This window comes from Haliotis cracherodii, unplaced genomic scaffold, assembly GCF_022045235.1.
Source record: "Haliotis cracherodii isolate W230 unplaced genomic scaffold, xgHalCrac1.p SCAF_26, whole genome shotgun sequence".
Taxonomy (NCBI): Eukaryota; Metazoa; Mollusca; class Gastropoda; order Lepetellida; family Haliotidae; genus Haliotis; species Haliotis cracherodii.
The window spans coordinates 3,051,336-3,072,092 of NW_027266282.1; the positions used below are offsets into that span (position 1 = coordinate 3,051,336).

Here is a 20,757-nt window from a genome sequence, read left to right on the forward strand (position 1 = left end):
ATGTTTTCAGAGGATTATTGTACGTATATATTTCGTATCAAGGTTCCTTCGCGCAATCCACCAACGCTTGTCGAGTTTAATGATCTTCATGTACGTTTCAATGTCAAAGAGAAAATTTACTTTAGTGACAAACATATTTTCATTATAAATTTTCAATTCCTATCTATTTGGATACAATCAGATATATTTCAGCAATTGATTGCAAGAAATTTATGATAATTCGTATACTCTTTGAAACTGTACAAGAGTTATCCGAAGACACCGGATGTTATTTGTGTATGCACGGGATCTGTCAACTTATTTGTTGAATTTGAATAGCCAAGCCCAAAAAAATAACATCCATAAGATGGATCCACTGATCGTAAGTTCCAACCCTGGATGAGCTCCGATTCTGACCCTCGGTCTCTGTGACGCATCTCTGTGCTCGCGGGTTCCACCAAAGCGATATTCTGAAATAATGCTAAAAGCAGCGTTGACCCACATTACTCACGTCAATTAAGGCTGGTTATTGGGACTTTGATAATAAAATACCGTTAAGTCATAACCCAGTTATTTTCTTCAGTGGCTATCCGTTGATATACCATGGAGATGGCACAAAGTAACCAATGGAGTGAAATATGTACAAAGCGCCTGTAAATACACGTATTCCGTGTTCTCAAAAACATTTCGTTTTGAAAATAATTACTTTGCATCATATCCTGGTGTAACAAAAAGACCCTAATTATCCGACCCACTCTATGTTTGATGCTATTTCATTAAACAGGGAAGGGGGGTAGCCTCGTAAGAAAACATACGCAAGTTTTACTTTTCAGTTATCAATAATAACTTTTGGGCATACCAGTATACCATGTACATGAATCAGACATGCTAGAAGACACAACAGCTAGCTTCATGTATGCTACATCCAATTTGTAAAACTTTAAAATAAAACATTCGGGAAAACATTAGAAAAATACCACCCTTCTTCGCATATCTGTCTTTGGCAAACAACAGAAGGAAGACATATGTCTCTTCCCGCTGTCTGTCGTACTGAACATACTTTTACTTAACACGAGGTTATCACGTACAGTCCGTTTGACTCCAAATGAGAACGATGAATTGCAAAATAACTCGAAATCCAGAAAAGTGTATGAACCGCGGAAGGAACAGCACAAGCACGGTCTGCACGTGATACACAGTGACCGTGTTCATGCAATGACAAGATGCGCTACAGATGTTAAACAGTTGATGTTGAATGTGTATGATTTCTTTAGAAGTAAAGCAGAAAGAGCAAAGCCATTTTATGCAATTAATAAATTCTTGGAACGAGCTTCAAAAGCTCTTGGTATGTCCCCTCAGAAACTTAAAAATGTTGTTAGTCGACGAGATACAAAAAGTCAGGCCAAGGAGGTAGGGAACTTGTCAAAACCACGCAAGGTTGATAAATTAGACAGTTTTCAGAGGGATCAAGTCAGACGTGCAATTGTTAAACTGCACTCAGAAAATAAGTACCTGTCCCTAAGAATTTTGAAGAAACATCTTGAAACTAACCATGATTTACGTGTTACAAAGTACAAACTATGGCAGCTGTTGCATACATTTGGTTACAAATACAAAAAGATAACTGGAGAAAATAGGGCTGTGTTGTGTGAACGGTCGTCTCAGAAATCATTACCTTCGTACCATCAAGCAGAAACGTGAAGAAGGATATGAGCCCGTCTTCTTAGATGAGACATGGGTCAATGCGTCACACACAGCCAGCAGTCATTGGGTACCCAGTGGTGACTGTAAGGAGTCTGGTAGAAAGTTACCAATGGGAAAGGGTGAAAGACTCACAGTTCTCCATGCTGGTTCTGCTAGACAGGGTTTTCTCCCAGACTGTGACCTCGTCTTTAGAGCCAAGGTCAAAGACAACAGGGACTACCACACAGAAATGAACGGCAATGTATTTCTGGAGTGGGTGAAAGATAAATTAGTCCCTGCTTTGCCTACCAAGTCTCTCATTGTCATGGACAATGCACCGTATCATAGTGTGCAGGATCCAGAAAGCAAGACTCCAACCTCTAAAAACCGTAAAGGAGACATGGTTACTTGGCTGCAACGGAGGAACATTACCTTTCCTTCTCGAGCGACGAAACCACAGCTCTATGAAATCATCAAAACTATGAAACCTGACCCCGTGTATAAAGTTGACAGTTACATCAAGGGTCAGGGTCACGCTGTCTTACGACTGCCACCTTATCACTGCGACCTGAATCCAATCGAGTTGGTATGGGGCATCGTCAAGGGTGACGTTGGACGATCGAACAGACCGTTCAAATTACGAGACTTTGAACAACTCGTAAAGGAATCCCTTGGTCGGGTAACAGTAGAAACATGGAGGCGTTGTGTGGCCACAGTCGTTGACGAGATAGAGCCACGTTATTGGTCACGAGATGGACTACGTCCAGCAACAGTCCAACCTATAATAGTGGCAGCCGGTTCAGGCACCAGCAGTTCCGACGACGAGATCTATGGCATGAGAGAGTCAGATTGCGACTGAAATTATCATGAGACGGCCCCTCTAACGCTCTGTCATTTCCCGTACCACCGAACGTGCAGTGTATGCGCGCTTGCGCTGTGCCTTCCACGGTCTGTCCCCCCTACGTGTCATGTACACATTTCTATACAAAATTACATGATAGTTTCTTAAAGAACTTCATCCGTCATGGGTCTTAAAATAAACAAAATTCAGATTTTGTTGGGTACAGGGTATTCATGGTCAAGTACCGTATTGATGTTTCATACACTTTTCTGGATTTCGAGTTATTTTGCAATTCATCGTTCTCATTTGGAGTCAAACGGACTGTAGTTACCACATGATATTTTTGTTGATTGTGAACACCTTGAACATATCAATATCTGTAGAGTAATGGTATGTCAATAGTGACCATCAGCGTCTGTGATATCAAATTCTGCAGATGGTCCTGTTGGTAGATATGTAAGCGTATTGCCAGCAGGTGAACACACAATTAGCACTTATTTTAAAAATGTACGTGTCTGTATGCTATAAGTTTCAGTATGTCGGAAGCTACCCACATTAGGGCCATTGCTGAAAATCAATATGATTCTTTAATTGTTGAAGCTCTGAGACTATATAAGTTTCAGCAATTGTCTGGAGGTACAGAGTACATCAAGATGTCTCCACGTGCAGTGATCAGCTTGCTGGTGGTTTGCCTCTGTCTGGCCTCCACAGAAGGACGAGCATTCAAAGTAAGTGTAGTACACGGCAACTTATCTAACGCGAGGATTTACACATTAATTGTGTTACTGTCCTCTTCAGTACAACTGCAGTTGGTCGTCATTCAACTCATAGTTTACAACTCTTAGTGACAAACAACAGTACGCCAGTTACAGAAAGCAAAACATACCACTCTGTCATGCAACGATATATAACTGTAACAATATGAAAGAATCGGGTGTTTTTCAAATTCGTTTGAGTAGTATTGGTGTACTTAATCTAGGTCTCTATTGCAGAACGAGACACATTAAATCACAGTTCAGACTTTTTTATATATATAAGTCGTGTTCGGCTAAAAAGATACAGATTTCTGTGCTGTTAAAACGTTTACGGCGTAAATTCACTGTGTGATATTTTGCAATGTCATGAGATCATACTGAGGTTATCAAAACCTGTTGAATATACAAACCATGCCGTAATGGAGGCTAAACATATCGACAGTAAATATATTCTATTTTTCTCCAACAGAATGAGAAAGCACGGCTGAAGCGACAAGCTGGAAGCAGTAAGTTCAAAGTTTTAACGGGTGGTTTAAAAAATGAAAACGCAGCTAAAAAATTAAATGCCATCATATCTACGTATATCATTGATCGAGTTTTGATAAATATGTACCTGTTGTACAGTTGGGACAAGAACACTGCATTACTTCTGAAGGTCGCAAGTCGTATCATGTGATGCAAAGAAGCTGAGGAAGCATTTCAAATAGTGGTAAAAAATCTATGTTAGCAGTTACAAAGCGTCATTAGTTGGCCGATTCTGGTTTCTACATTTCAATGTGGTTATTTCACACAAACAAAACTGAATACGAAGAAAGTATATTATTTTATGAAAATGCTACGAAAATAATTTCAAGGTGTATGTATTTCATTGCTAATGAATTTTGACCAATTAGTTCTTATATTAGTTTGACGTCTGGCCACATATTGATGGATAAGATATGTACCTATATTAATACATCAAGTGTATATACATGAACGTATATACATAATGCCACTGAAAGAAGTTACATGAATGTGTTTATGATATCGTTCAATAGGGACCTATCATTCATGGGTATTTTACCTGATGATGGACCTTGCAGTTGAAAGAGAGGTACAACGAGAACTAAGATTTACATGAAGACCAGCACATATTTTGATAACATATATGTTCAGTCCGTATATTATAATGTGTTCACATAATCTTCCATGATGTTCAGGATGTGTTGGGGGCGTGAGGGAAGATCCCATGGGAGAGATAGAGTTTGGCTCTGGTCAATACCAAAACAACGAAGATTGCTGCTTCGAGCTCCGTCCTTACTTTGGCGGTTCTTTCACGGTCGATCTGGAGTTTAATGTCTTTGACATTGAGCAAGGTCCTCGCTGCAGTTATGACTCTGTTACCTATGGAACAAGTGACGGTATTACCGAAATCGACTGTGGCACAAAGGATGTCGGATACATAAGATCGTGTAAGGAAGAATATATTTTCTTTTGGTTTTCTTTTCTTCTCTTTGTTTTGCAAAGTGTTAGAATTCACAAGCTTGACGTACCTATGATTTTCGTTTTGTTTGTTTTTTCTTCTCTTTGTTTTGCAAAGTGATTGGCGTACAAATGACTCTGTCGTCAACGCAACACGTGGCGGCAGTATACCTCCAGGATATACAACAATGGCCCACTTTTACCATATACGTTTTATATGTTCAAAGTACCTATCTTTATAATGACCATATAAATACTTGTTTATAAACAATACGTAATTCCGACATAGAAACATTACACAGACCTATCAATCTACCAACTGTTTGTTGACTCAACAACACAACATCGCAACAACATCTTGTATAGACATCTTGTATTATACTTGAAACAGCAACTTACTTAAAAATGCGTGATTGTACCATGTTTGCGTTTCAGTCACTAGTACGGACAGTTTCCAGTTGTGTTTCCATAGTGACGGCTCTGAAGTTGGTCGTGGCATCAATGTCATTTATATGACTATCCCAGGTGTGTACAGGTTCGGTTTAAGAACGCAAAACAAATTTCAACTTCCATTGTTTTGACTGAGCTCAAAAGATCTAGCGTCGAATCCCAAATATATATATATTTTTTTTCATCGATACAGTACCTTCTCTGAACTATAGCACCACTCCGTCCTTGAACGTGACAGCCTCGCCTTCCCTGAACTATAGCACCACTCCGTCCTTGAACGTGACAGCCTCGTCTTCACCGAATTTTACCCTTCCCTACAACAATGCAACATCTTCTCTCAACACAACCGGAAATGGGACTCGTAAATATATTTTCATCGCTCTTTGATTTTAAGTCTACATATAAAACACAAAACGAAACGTTTTCCCTCCTCTCTGAATAAGTTGTATAAAGGTAAAAACATTTGCAGCAAAAACAAAAACACACATGTAACTGTTATTTCAGAATCCTGCAACAGATATCTGACTGGCGAGAGAGGCAACTTTTCAAGCCCTAACTACAACCAGACCTACCCCAACAGACAGGACTGTGCGACTGTCATCAGCGGACTCAATGGGGACTACACATTGAGGGTCAACTTCACTAGGTTTGATCTGGAGAGTAATAGTGCCTGCAGATACGACTGGCTTCAGTTCAGCTGGGCTAACAACCAGACCGAAAAAGCCTGTGGTCACGAGTGGGACAACCGCACACTGGAATGTACGTTGCACTGTGTCCTTTGTTTACTTGTTATTATAATGATACAACACACTATTATGATGTGCACAATAACGAAGTCACATTTACCGAAGAGTTGCCTGTACTGAAGTCAGATATGTTCCCTATTATGAGGCCATGACCATTATATATGGATATATATGGAGTACCCCAACAAAACTATCCTATGTGCTTCAGTTCTGCCTCTAACCAATCCAGATGTCGATGCTCTCAACACTGGTTCGTTTGTTTCAGTCGACGTCGACGGTGGTAACGTCACAGCAAGCTTCCACTCCGACGGCAGCGTTACAAAGCCAGGATTCTTTGCCACATACGAAATCAAGCCAAGTGAGAGTGACTTCATAACGCATTCCTCTGTTAGTGGGCCTTTAGATTTAAACTGATTGTAGGTCAGTTTTATAATTCACATAGTTTTATAGGTACATTATAGGTATATGGACACATACGAAATCAAACCAAATTGGTTTTAATGAACTCTGTATTTCTTTGTCATTGAGCCAAGCCATTATGTTATGTGTTGGTTGATAAAAAAAAATCTGCGTTCAACGGCTCACTACGATGAGGCATTGCCTCCTCGACGATTAAGTAACATTTTCACTGCATTAAGTATATCAGTACAACAGGAGAAATTGCCTCATATAAAATGAAATAACATTTTCACTACATTAGGTATGTCAGTACAACAGAAGATATTGCTTCATAATATTTTGACTAGATGAAGCATTGCGGTACAACGAAAGACATCGCCTCATTGACAACATTTTAACTACTGCCCTTATCTTCGCATTCTGTATGGTGTTTGATTTGAATCGACTACAAATGTTAGTGAAAGCATGCAAACTATTCTTCAAGACAAGATATTTGTCAGCGGGTTTAAACACAAACTACTACGTTCAGCCACAGGGAGGGACATGAGATTCTATATAGCATTTGAATATTTATTTGAATAAAATCAAAAAAAACATTTCCATAACCATAAGAATTCAAATTCGATTATTCGATTCCGACTATATCTTAAGTATGTATTTATGAACAACTTCCAAATAGTGATGATACCACGTATTCGCGTAATGATAAGCGTGCTCGGCTTCACAGATGACACAAACACGTGCCGAGGCAAGTCAATTGTTCACCATAAAAAATACGGGTACATATGATACAACTTAAATAAGGATTTGCGTCATACATCATTTTAGGAACTTACCTTCACATATATCTCATAAATCTTTTGAAAGTTTTACTGAGGCCTTGAATGTGGTAACTCGATCAAACAAACTTTGAGCAAGAGTCGTATGACGCTCTTCAAAATCTTCGGAGAAAGAGTATGCTCGATTGTACCTCAAACGTTGTGACATGTAGATAAGCATTGCAATATTGCTCGACATAAGAAGAAAGTTATTGGTAAGTTAAAGTCATCTCTCTTATCATAGTATTGTGAATACCGATTTTTTATGAATAGATCTGAATATAAAACAGATGAGGTGGTTTCACTGGTATCTATTATTTCTAGCTCAGGTGGGCAAATAAGTGGAAAGGAATTGGCTATTTGACAATTATTGAAAGATACGTGATCTTTTATATACCTGAAGCATAAGTTATACTTTTTGCCCAAATTTCCTTATTTTGATTTTGCCAATCTGAGCATAAATACTGACTCGAATGCATAACAAAAACCAAACAGGTCAGGTAATTTCGAGCATAACTGGTACCCACGGGAATGCCCACTCCTTGTCTAAATGTCCTATCCCTACATTTCACACATATGTCATATACATGTGTGAGGAAGTCCAACATTTCATATGTGTTTTCTCAATAAACTTACGGTTAATCTTTAAGACAGGAATTTAGTTGTACATTTCCAAGGCCATGATGGATATTGCCCTTTGTACGGACTTTTATAAATACATTTAGATTAATTTCGAGTAATTTGCGATATGACTGTATTCTGAAATGACGAGCTGTCCTCGGCATGTCAACTTACCACTTGTACCATGCCCTTTCAAAACAATGCATGACGACATACATGCTACTGGACTGATAAGTTGTCTGCACTTGATAGAAGCCTATTTTTGTGTTGTAGAGGGTGTTCCCAGGAGCCGTCGCAACTGCACCTTCACTACTCGGGCTGAGCACGGTATGATCCAGAGCCTGCCTGGTACAGGGGAAGACTACGAGAACAACCTCAACTGCAGCTACGTCTTCAATGTCCCCAGCAATAGTAGTCTTCATTTCAACTTCACCACCTTTGACCTCGAGGGCGGAAATGGATGTCCCTACGATTATGTTCAGATAAATGGTGGACGAAGATGGTGCGGAAGTACCATTAACGGGAGGCAAGGTGAGCTCATAGAAGTGGTCAATATCAAATGAGAGTTCAACATGGTTGTAACGCACTACTTGAAAAACAAACTTTCACTAGATTCTTACCACAAGGATGTATGCATATTTATTTTCATTTGGGACTAGAAGTCTTTTGTCAGTAGATTCCACTGTTACTGTTGCAGTGAACGGAACTGGTGAGGTTGTGCTGAGATTTGTCACCGACGGTTCAGTGAGGAGGAGAGGTTTTGTGGCTCGTTTCAACATTAGGATGGGTAAAGTTCATTTTTGGTTGTATTAGGTTTGGCAACAATATATATTCAATTCTACTGTATAAATGTGAGCATTGATAATTAGTATTATTTTGGAGGATTTGCATGCTCCAGTAGGACTTAATCTTTCATGCATCCCTTCAAACAGCAGTACGCTATAACTCTGCCGACAAAATAATTCATGTCAAAGCAGGCGCTGTCAAAATGATGTCATAATGATATTTTTCCTTCAGACAATGGAACATCACCAAACACAACAGTTGCCCCAGCCAACACAACCATCGTCCCAGCAAATACGACAGTCGTTCCACCCAACACAACAGTTGTACCAGCCAACACAACAATCGTCCCAGCAAACACGACAGTCGTTCCACCCAACACAACAGTTGTACCAGCCAACACAACTATCGTCCCAGCAAACACGACAGTCGTTCCACCCAACACAACAGTTGTACCAGCCAACACAACTATCGTCCCAGCCAACACAACTGGAAATGGAAGCCGTAAATATCATACCACGTATATGTATATGTGTTAGTTTAAAAAATGTTCTGAGAACTATATTGTCTGAGAAATATAAAATATTCAAGTGTTTGATGGACATTTAGTTGGAAGAACATGAAGACATTCAACTTTTTGTGGATAACAACTTCTTTTATACTTTGTAACTACCTTTCAGGATTATTCAGGTGGATACTAAATAAGCGTATTGAGTTGATATACATATACATATATATATATATATATATATATATATATATATATATATATGCTGGCATGTGAATATTGTCTTCATGTAAACTATTCATTGAAATCAGTGTTTGTGGAAAGACACTCCGTTTCTGTCAACAGGTTATTTGTAAAAGTTGTTTTCTTCAATGCTTACGATGCTCTAATGAATCATTGCCAAATATAGTGGTTACGTATCAAATTATATCTGTTTTACATTAGAATCCTGCAACAGATATTTGACTGGCGAGAGAGGCAACTTTTCAAGCCCTAACTACAACCAGACCTACCCCAACAGACAGGACTGTGCGACTGTCATCAGCGGACTCAATGGGGACTACACATTGAGGGTCAACTTCACTAGGTTTGATCTGGAGAGTAATAGTGCCTGCAGATACGACTGGCTTCAGTTCAGCTGGGCTAACAACCAGACCGAAAAAGCCTGTGGTCACGAGTGGGATAACCGCACACTGGAATGTATGTCGGCCTGGTTGAAATGATACCGTTATTACTTTAAACGTTAGCATTACAGTCACTTGTTAACGAAACGAAGTCAGTTGTAATGAAAACTTGATTAATCTAAGTTACGTAAAACAAGCCATTAATGATAATGAAGCACGTTTCTATAAGGAATAACCAAACTGGTTTTGAAATTACTAAATGTGTGTTACATCGTAACTAGGGAGGAGTACGTGTTCTAGTCAGAAGTATGTCATGTTCTACTCGTTCAGAAAATAGCTTTCTACCTATCCCCTAACGTCCATGCAGTCGCTCTTAGACTTTCAAATAAACCTTAGCTGCAAAGTTTTGTTCGACAGAATCTTACAAAGGATTAGAAATGTGGTGATAGTTTATTGTTCATGACCGACAGAATGAATGTGTGATTCTTTTCGTAGACATAGGTCTGAGAGTGTGTTTTAATAAATCTCATGATCATGAAAGTAGTTATTTTTAATCTTACCTCCCTTTGTATCAGTGGCATGCATCTTTAGGTTCCATTCGTCGAAACATTCAGATCCTGCCAACAATATGAGTCTGTTTGTTTCAGTTGACGTCGACGGCGGTAATGTCACAGCACTGTTCCACTCCGATGGCAGCGTAACCAGGCCAGGATTTTTTGCCACATACGAAATAAAGCCAAGTGAGATAAGCTTCATAATTCACTCCTCTGCGATTGCGCAATGAGTTTTAAACTGATTGCAAGTCATGGGTTTTATGGGTAAAGGACATATTCAAGGAACTATTCGTCGATCATTTGTCGCCCCCTACTTTTCCATAAACAGTAATATATACACAGTGAGGTAAAACGGAAAACACATATGTCAACCTGGGGAGAATGTTTCATTTGTTCTTGATGCTAAATTGACGAAGAATGTCAGTGAAGATTATGAATGATACAGGTTAATACTTGACCCCACAATATATGTATAACTGCCGAGGCTGCTCAAAAAACGTCTATTCCCATGACAAAATATCCGTAAGCTCAAGTAGTTATGTTATGGCGTTGAGTCTCGTGAAGCTGCCGTATATGTATATTTGAACACACGAGATGTAGTTCGAGTTACATACATTGCCTCATAGAAAATGAAGTACCATTTTCACTACATAAAGAATGTCATTACAACAGAAGATATTGCTTCATAGACACTGCACTAATATTCTAACTATATGTTATTATTGTCTTCAGACTGTATTCTGAATCTTGTGGGGTGTAAACTACTTCTTGCCGTTGCAGAAACTTTTTTAAAAAATCAGATGAATGACAAAAGTATTTTTCTCTCTTTGTACGGAATTTAATGAATACATTAGACTTAATTCACATAATTTACGATATGACTGTATTCTGAATTTACGATATGACTATTGCATGTCAACTTACTACTTTTACCATGCCCTTTTAAAAAAAGTGAATGACAACGTTCATGCTACTAAATTGATGGCCAAAAGACACGTTTCCAACGATATTTCTAGGATAAAATATGACCAACACAATTTGAAGCAGCAGTAACAATTGCATTGAAGATATTCATCATTCAGAACAGTAAATTTACTAATTCAACAACAAATTCCTTGACCTCCAACAGGGACATTTCTTGACAAGGGGTCATTCGTCCAGCATTCGATCAACAACATTGGTTGCAACTTTAAGGTGACGACGGCCCAGACCGTTCAATACGGGATATGACCTCCGTGAGCGGCAATGCATCTTGGAATGCGGCGTCGAACTGAGTAGACAAGCGTCCTCACATCGACTGCAGGTATCCGATTCCATTCCTCACGGAGGCCAACGATCAACGCTTGTTTCGTGAAGGGAGGATGTTGACGTTTCCGAAGACGACGCCCCAGCTGGTCCCAGAGATGTTCTATGGGTGACAGATCTGGTGATCGAGCTGGCCACGGCAGGACAGTCACGTTGGCGTTGAGGAAGTCTCTAGTAATACGGGCTTTATGGGGTGTGGCGTTATCTTGTTGGAACACCGTCCGTTGTTGACGCTGGATGAAAGGAAGAACCACTGGCCGTAAGATTTTGTCAATGTAGCGTTGTGCTGTCAGATTGCCTTCGATGATGACAAGTTCCGTGTTCTCGTCCCCGCAAATGCCGCCCCAGACCATCACACGTCCGCCCCCGTAAAGTTCCCCTCCTGGACACAACAAGGAGCCGTACGTTCACCACGTCGTCGATAATCTCGCGTCCGCCCATCAGGTTTGAAGAGTTGGAACCTGCTCTTGTCACTAAACAGCACTCGCCGCCATTCCCTTTGTTGCCATCGCTGAGTTTCCCTGCACCACGTCAGTCTGGCACGTCGATGTTGACGGGTCAGGGTCATGCCCTTGAAAGGGCGATAAGCCCGGAGACCATAATGTCGTAGTCGTCTGGTCACTGTTTGTCTGCTGACCGGATGCCCTAAGGTATTGGCAGCTGATGACGTCACAGTAAGAAATCTGTTCCTCAGATGAGGTACCCGTAAAAAGCAGTCATCCTGCGGGGTCGTGGCCTTTGGTCTGCCATTCCGTGGTCTGTCTGCGGTTCTGCCAGTCTGTCGGAGACGTGCGACCAGTCTGGTAATGGTCATCTTGGAGCAGTTCATGTTAATGGCAACCGTTCTCTGTGTCGCTCCCATCTGCAGCATACCTATGGTTCTCTACCTCTGATCAGCGTTATTTTTACCCGTAATTTGCACGATAATTTGGGAAAGAATGTTTTAAAAAGATGCTGAAAAACACCAATTTCTCCCTAAATCCGCAAAGCACGTGCAAAGAACGACAGAGAACATGAAGGCTGTATTCGTGAAATGTGTTCTTTACTGAATTTGAACAGGTTGGCATCTTTGTTTCAAAGTGGCAACTCAGTTAATGTTGTTAACGTTTCTTTTGGCCCTCAGTTCAGATGTTTTAGCTCTCTGTACTATCTATTGAAACCTATTTTGTGTTTTAGGGGGTGTTCCTAGGAACCGTCGCAACTGCACTTTCACTACCCGGGCTGAGCACGGTATGATCCAGAGCCTGCCTGGTACAGGGGAGGACTACGAGAACAACCTCAACTGCAGCTACGTCTTCAATGTCCCCAGCAATAGCAGTCTTCACTTCAACTTCACCACCTTCGAACTCGAGGGCGGTAATGGATGTCCCTACGATTATGTTCAGATCAATGGTGGACGAAGATGGTGTGGAAGTACCATCAACGAGAGGCGAGGTGAGCTCAAGTGGTCAATATCAAATGGGAGTTCACATTAACGTCGCTATAACACACAATTTGACCAGCGAGAACTTTCACCAGAGTGTTGAGTATTTTATTTAGTTTGGGACTGGAAGTTTCTCTCAGGTGGTACTGCTGTTGCTTTTTACGTTGTGTGTGCTGCTTTTACAGTGAACGGAACTGGTGAGGTTGTGCTGAGATTTGTCACCGACGGTTCAGTGAAAAGGAGAGGTTTTGTGGCTCGCTACAACATCAGGATGGGTACGATACACTTCTTAATGTGTGGGATGATGAATAATGGCTGGCTATGAAAAAGATTTACAATCACTAAATATCAAGTTAGTGAGTTCGTTAAAACGTTGCCAGAAGATTTACCATTTAATAACTTATAACTAATGATCATGAAAATCATTGAGGACATGTTTCATTACTGTATGTAAGTTAAACTGGAGACATGTTGATCACTTTTTTCCTTTAAATGCTGCATTACTTCAAAAAATGGAACATCTTCGAACACAACAGTCGCTCCTGCAAATACGACCGTTGCACCAGGCAACACCACCGTAGCACCCGGCAACACGACCGTCGCACCAGGCAACACCACCGTCGCACCCGGCAACACGACCGTCGCACCAGGCAACACGACCGTCGCACCAGGCAACACCACCGTCGCACCAGGCAACATCACCGTCGCACCAGGCAACATCACCGTCGCACCAGGCAACATCACCGTCGCACCAAGCAACACCACCGTTGCACCAGGCAATTACACCGTCGCACCAGGCAACACAACCGTGCAACCTTACGACGTAACGACATATGGTAGGTTATAGTCATCTTATACAAAAATAAAGCCTTCAGTTGTAAAGAGTATTCATCATCTAAATATGTGGGACTGTGATGGGCACATTTAGATTTTCAGTAGATTGTTAAAATGGGAACAATGGGAATCTTGTAAATCCATTCGTTCACGTCGCTTATTAGATGCAGAGGCATTTGGTTTCAGCCAAAGAAATATAAAAAACAAAATAACAAATTGTTGAACTAAAGCCATCCGTTATATTATGATTTTGCATTTTCTGGCAAACACGGAAACATGTTTGTCTCAGAGGCAGCCTTATTTAATGTTTTGATCAGGGTGTAGTTCTTTCTGAAAGCTTGAAGGCGTACGGTTCCAGAACAATGCCATTTGGATCGTAAACAAAACACGACTGGATGAGTCATGAAAACGTTGTTCGTTTTGGGTATTTTTCAATGATTCATACTTTCATAACAATTTCTATATATCTGACTCAGGGTTTGGGCCTTGTCAGTATATCCAACAAATTTTGTCTCTTTATGTGTTATTTTAAGAGGAAGGAAACTTATTTTTAATGATTCATAGTTCAAAGTTCTGCCTTCAATGGTGCCGTGACATGCATGACATAAAACAAAGGCGACCAGGGCAAAGGTTTTTCTCCAAAGTTACTGAGTTTGAAGGTTTGCATTTGAGTGTTTCTGAAAGACGATTACAAACGTGTATGTCCCCATCTCCTATTGCAGCCTGCAACTACGACACTGAATCCCTGGAAGGCAGAATATCTCTGGCAACTGACATTGATGGTTTCTACGCAAACAACGAAGAGTGCCGCATCAATCTATATTCACCTGCTCTTCCCCACGTGACAACGATCAACTTCACACGCTTTGATGTTGAATATAATAGCAACTGTCGTTACGACAGCCTGTCAGTGAGGCTTGGAAACAACACCATCGACACACTATGTGGAAACAACAGAGGTCCCTTCGTGAAGCAATGTAAGCACACTGCAAGTGTTAATATCAATGTTAACACAGCTACATTACTACATTTATGCATGTGTCTTCTGATATCGTCTTTTAGCATATGCATATTTGTGTCCCCAGCCCTGATATTTGTATACTTGAGATTTCAGAAACAAGATTTTCCACATCACTTTTATCAATTAAACTCCTCTGTTATCTGATAAAAAAATTCTATAATCCAGACTCTAACGCAGAGCCACTCCTCACCATGACATTCGTCAGTGATTCGAGTGTTTCGGGTCTCGGTTTCGCCTTCGACTACCAGACTGAAGTAGGCAAGTACAACCTTCGCATCACATACGTAATCAGTGATTATTATTAAGACATTTACATTAACGTATATTTATCATTGTATCATGCCCCAGAGACCATTCAGATGAACAAATACTGTGATCATTTTAAAAATGAATTGTTGGGACGAACTTTCAAGTTGATTTCATATCAGCCAAACAGGCGAATATCACCTCACAAGCATTATTCCGCTTTCCTCCTTGGCATTGCAGTTTTAATAACCCAAAGCCCTCATTAACAGGCGAGACACTTGTTTGACCCCAAGATCCCAAGCTCAGTATCGTGTGGTCAATGACGCTAAACTAAGGACATGAAACTACTTTTAGGGTGTTCTGCCTTTTTATCGTATTCAGAGTATTGTAATGCTGTGATCAATGGTACATCCGGGTCATTCGCAACTCCCCCTGGTGGCTACGGTCCCAACATGGCATGCACATACACCATCAACACCCCCATGCCAGCTGAACTCCACTTCACCTTTGAGGAATTTGACATTGAGAGTGGAAGCAGATGCATGTACGACGCCGTCACCATGGGCGAAGACAGACTGTGTGGAAGCAGCCCCGGCAGCAAGACATACCGTGAGTGTAGCTCACTTTCCACCTCTGTAATTTATGTAACATGCTTATCATTTCTGCTTTCCGTTACCTTGAAACAACTGATGAACAAGAAACACTGAAATAGAAACAGTTTTAGTACCTTAGAAGTATTTTAAGATTAAAAATAAAAAGCTAAACCAAGCAAACTTTCACATATGAATTTCTTTCTGTAAAATCCGTATTAGTACTTCCAGTAACTTTATGTTTATTGCTCCTCAGAATCTGATGGAACCTTTGTGATCACCTTCACATCTGACGGCTCCGTGCAAAGGGAAGGTTTCTACATGTCCTTCACATCATCGCCAGGTGAGCTTCGCACATATTCTAGTAAACAATATGGATCCGGTAATACTAGTATATTTGTATGGAAGTGCCCATAAATTCAAGTCTAAAATATTATTTAACCAATTTCTTTGTTTCCAGAACGTAAATGTAAAACTATCTTTACAAATTTTGCAATGCACAATCAAATATAATTTTTATTATCTAATATTTTTTTTCGAAGCAAGATACACTGACACACACTTTTTAACTGATATTCCTATTTTCTTTTACGCAGTGGCATAAACAGACTGACCTACACGGCGAGATCTAGTTGACAACAATATTAGTTAATAAACTCCATGTGCTCTATATTTATATTTCATCTCATTATTTCAATGAGTGACTGACTTTGTGAGTTTGTTTTATTGACACTTTGAACTGTAAATTAACTCATCACGACGTGGCATACGGATGCGACGTATAGTCTTTCGTCTCTATGCCGCTATTCGCTTTGCAGAGTTGTGAACCTTTGTTGCACCAGAGACCTCTGATGGTCGGTTCGAATCCAAGATTCACCCTGATTATGTTTCTAGTCTTATGTTTCTTGTGTGTTTCACCACAGAGGCAAACGTCTGAGAACTGCATCACTTTGGTTTTCTGAACACAAGAAGCTGACACGCCGTGATGTAGCTGAAATACTCTTCAAAGCGGCGTTAATACCAACTCACTCACTCAATCATAAATATGTTACAAGTCCCTCTTCATCTTTCTGATGTTGGAGAGTCCAGCCATGGCCCTCTTGGTGATCATTGTGGAGGTACATACAATCCGCCATAGGGCACTATATGAAAAAAACAGGCGCATCCACAATGGCAAATTATCCATAAGGATAGGCCTGGGAGACGAACTGTAAACCGGACCGCCGATTCCCAACACGACACAGACCGCAGACTGGCGTGTCTCTAGCTAACGCCACTACAGTTTGGCTTTATACCGTTTTTTCACGCTTTCGTTATGCTCCCAGTGCATGTTTTTGAACTTCTAGGCCCACATGTACAGAGCAATCTTAGTTACAAGCGATCTTTAGAACCACCATATAACTGTCCTATTCCACTCGCAGAAACCGATCTTTGCACGATTGTATGATGGCTTTGGAGTCAGTTCGAATTCTTCAACGATGGAGATACGATTATCTTTAACTTGACTCCCGTCTTCAGGTATCTGCAAATGCGCAAAGTTTGGTGCTCATACCAATAGTGGAACCGGTTACGACACACAACACGAACTCCCTCCATCGCACCTTGTGAAGTTTTACTAAACGTCCCAATTATCTGATGAAAACAATGAGTAGGATGATGTCATACAGGGTTTTTTTCTGTATTGATACTGCAGTGATTTGTGAATTTGATATCACAACAAGAGAAATACCTACCCATCTTTAATGGAAATATTGAAATAGGAATAAATACATGCATACATTTGGCTCCAGGTTTAGTGACATAATCCTTGTGAAAATGATTATAAGCAGTAATAATTTTTCCTTATAACATAACACGTAAATGTATGATTCGCCAATGGTTGTTATAAGGTCACTAGTTTATGCGCATCTATTTCGGGTAGGGTTAGGCTTTTCGTAAATCCTAGATATATCCTATATGTATAGATTTTGCTGCTATAATAAAAGATGCTATGACTTCTACGGGATTGTGAATGAAAGGGAAATAGGAAGAATATATAATAATGTCGGGAAAGCAGTTGTTTAATATATAATAACTAGGTATCAATTACTGAACAAAATTACATTGATAATTTTAGTTTATTTTAAATGTGAAATATGCTTTTGCTTTTTATAAATTATTTTTAACAAAAGTACAAATGTCATGTGTATGCCCTTGTTTGATGAATACTTTTATTTAATATTCATATATTAAAACCGATCGTCACGGGTCCCACTGCATGGTGTTGCACTTCAACTTGTATTTAGATGTAGATTATTTTAATGATAAACTGAAGACAAATCGCAGACAGTAATGTAACCCCCAAAAATATAGGCAGAGGTCAACGATTTTACAACATTAATACATTTATTTACGTACTGCTTACATTCAACACGCAGCCAAGTGAACGTGACTTATTATCTTGATACACGTACAGTTCACATTCAACATGCAGCCCAGTGACATATGACTTATCTTGATACACGTACATCTTACATTCAACAAACAGTCCAGTGACATATGACTTATCTCCATACACGTACATCTTACATTCCACATGCATTCCAGTGACGCATGACTTATCTGGATACACGTACATCTTACATTCCACATTCAGTCCAGTGTCATATGACTTATCTGGATACACGTACAGCTTACATTCAACAAGCAGCAAAAAGAAATCAGTTTGCATATTGCAATGTTCATTTTTATAAACGAAATCAGTGTGCTGACTTAAGAATCCTACAAAAGAACAATTCGCAAAATTATTAAAATCAAGTTATGGGCCAGAATGTGTCACAAACAAATGGAAATTTTTTAAATTTCATTTTCAAAATATTCCCAAACTAAAGGTAATGTTGACACCTCCATATTGACAACCATGTCGTGTGATATCTCGAATCTACCTGAATGCTTAATGAACTTACATTAATATCCACAATTAATGTAGGTATAATATAACGTATGAACATTTAGTAAATGTGATCCGGACCCCCATCCTGTGGAGGAAATAACAATTAATAACATAGTTTAAAAATTACTATGACAACACTAACTTTTTTGTACACCAATGTGTTTATTTTATTTATATAAGATAATTATCGCAGTGTTATGTACTATAATTGCTGATCATATTGACTTACTTTAAAGTGTCAATGTGAAGTACTCATATGCTTCCAGTAAAAGGCGACTATGCTTGTCGTAAGTGGCGACTAACGGGATCGGGTGGTGAGGTTCGCCGACTCGGTTGATGCATGTCATCGTTTCACAATTGCATTGATCGATACTCATGTTGTCAATCAATGGATAGACTGGTCTGGACTCGATTATTTCACAGTATGCCGTCATATAGGTGGAGTGCGGTGTTAAACAACAAACGAATAAACAAACTAACAGTAATATGCAACTGCTTCACTATTGTCAGAAGCTCTTTACCAAATCCATTTTTTTCACAATGCAGTATATAAGATACATATAGTCTCTACCACTACTGATCTGTCACTCAAGCCTCAGGTTCAAATGGCATGTGATCTGTCACTGCAGATGAGATGAGTCATATATCTGCAGCCATATTGTCGTCTGAAACATGGCTGTCAACATTTGTTGCTTGAAAGCATCTTCTATAGGTGTCAGCAATGTTGAGAAAGCTGTCTTCTTTGAATTATAACCAGGTCATCACCATAAGAATATCACGTTTCACAATGTTCTAGATCACACTTACGAGCGTGTAACTGCCTTTCACAATTCACTTACAAATAAATTACAGACAATACCCAGTCCAGTTTAACTCAGCTCAGTGCAATAATGCTGTATCGTCAAGTTACACAAGAATGTGAGTTCACACAATTTCCATAAAATCTTATCCTTATCATTATCTCAGCTAATGTTTACTCATCTAATATGGTCTCTGTCTTCATATTAGAGGTGGGCACACTCCACCGACCCACCCAACCCTCTCTCTAACCCTCTAAACCGTTTAAACAGTTTTGGTACTTGGTATATCATGCTCTGAGATGCTTACAATACGACAACACCAAGCAAGAGCTTAAACATGTCCTATTAAATATGGACATTTTTACAATCCTTGCTCGACTCTTGCTTGCTGTTGTATTTATCAAAGAAAAGTGATGAAATATTCAAATAATCAAGTAGTTAATGTCTAAATGGGTTTCGATTGGACATCGCACAACAGTTGACATTTCTCTTCTGACTCTTCTAGACGTACCTCGTGTTGACTCGCGAGCGGGAGGGGGTAACTAATGAATGACACCAATAACTATATTCCACACTTTTCATGAACATGTTATGTTCAAAGCATGATGATATTTTGAGATATTGAGCCTCTGACATATGATACATGTCATTAACGTGTAGAGTTAAAACACACAAATATTTTATTTCTTTCAGCGACATAAATCCAAAGCTAAGTATGTTTAAAACCTATTTCATACCATAACACATTTATTACAGTCTATAAATGTCGTAACATCTTATAGGCACGACCCTTAAAATTCAGTATTGCAGAACATAATAGAACAAAATATTTTTTTAAAGTTATAAAACGTCAACAACCAGGCTCGATTGTCCGCCAATACAGATTCCCTTGAGCGTAAAAGCAAAACAGCCGAAGCGAAAAATGATATGAATAGATCACTGAAAATCAGCGAAAAAGGTAGAACTGTCCTGCCCTACCGGTAGCACATGCCACTGATACAATTGTATGTTGCCTTCCATGCGACAGTTGTCTTTAAAGAGACCAGAGAGTCAAGTAATGGACCAGATAGATAGTCCAGTGACACCATTGTGTATTTACTGTTTTTTTGTGGAAACAGAAAACCGATATGTTAATTTTTAATAAGTAATTAATCAAGTTCAGAAGTGTGTTTGGCACTGAGCATGGCAACATAGCCACAATATTGTTCTATGCCATGAGTAAAGCTATTTCTCGGTTACGTATAAGTGACTTTCTCTTCTGAAGAATCATGTATGTAATTACAAATATAATCATAGTAGTGCACTCCTTTGGGTATTTTCAGAAATAGTGTATTCATAAAAATTCTGATTTATATGTATGATTATGAGGTTTAACGACCTTGTTG

At 39.5% G+C, this 20,757-nt stretch overlaps 1 protein-coding gene across 1 annotated transcript; it reads left to right on the forward strand.

Annotated features, from left to right (window-relative positions):
• The first annotated feature begins 3,155 nt into the window (after positions 1-3,155).
• Positions 3,156-16,310, forward strand: LOC139472985 (cubilin-like). Its single transcript, XM_071255482.1, has 20 exons — positions 3,156-3,231; positions 3,728-3,764; positions 4,458-4,709; positions 5,155-5,244; positions 5,363-5,530; positions 5,674-5,928; positions 6,181-6,273; positions 8,027-8,284; positions 8,451-8,540; positions 8,771-9,040; positions 9,489-9,743; positions 10,315-10,407; positions 12,703-12,960; positions 13,135-13,224; positions 13,486-13,785; positions 14,506-14,760; positions 14,970-15,062; positions 15,432-15,659; positions 15,897-15,983; positions 16,237-16,310. The coding sequence occupies exons 1-20, from the start codon at positions 3,157-3,159 to the stop codon at positions 16,242-16,244; spliced, it is 3,255 nt and encodes a 1,084-aa protein (XP_071111583.1). The 5' UTR covers position 3,156; the 3' UTR covers positions 16,245-16,310.
• The last annotated feature ends 4,447 nt before the right edge of the window (positions 16,311-20,757 follow it).

Bases quoted from the DNA above. Each gene is read 5' to 3' on its own strand.
- LOC139472985 (XM_071255482.1), top strand. From the start codon at position 3,157: ATGTCTCCACGTGCAGTGATCAGCTTGCTGGTGGTTTGCCTCTGTCTG. The intron at 13,786-14,505 runs GTAGGTTATAGT...CTCCTATTGCAG, and splicing joins TTACGACGTAACGACATATG to CCTGCAACTACGACACTGAA. The intron at 15,660-15,896 runs GTGAGTGTAGCT...ATTGCTCCTCAG, and splicing joins CCCCGGCAGCAAGACATACC to AATCTGATGGAACCTTTGTG.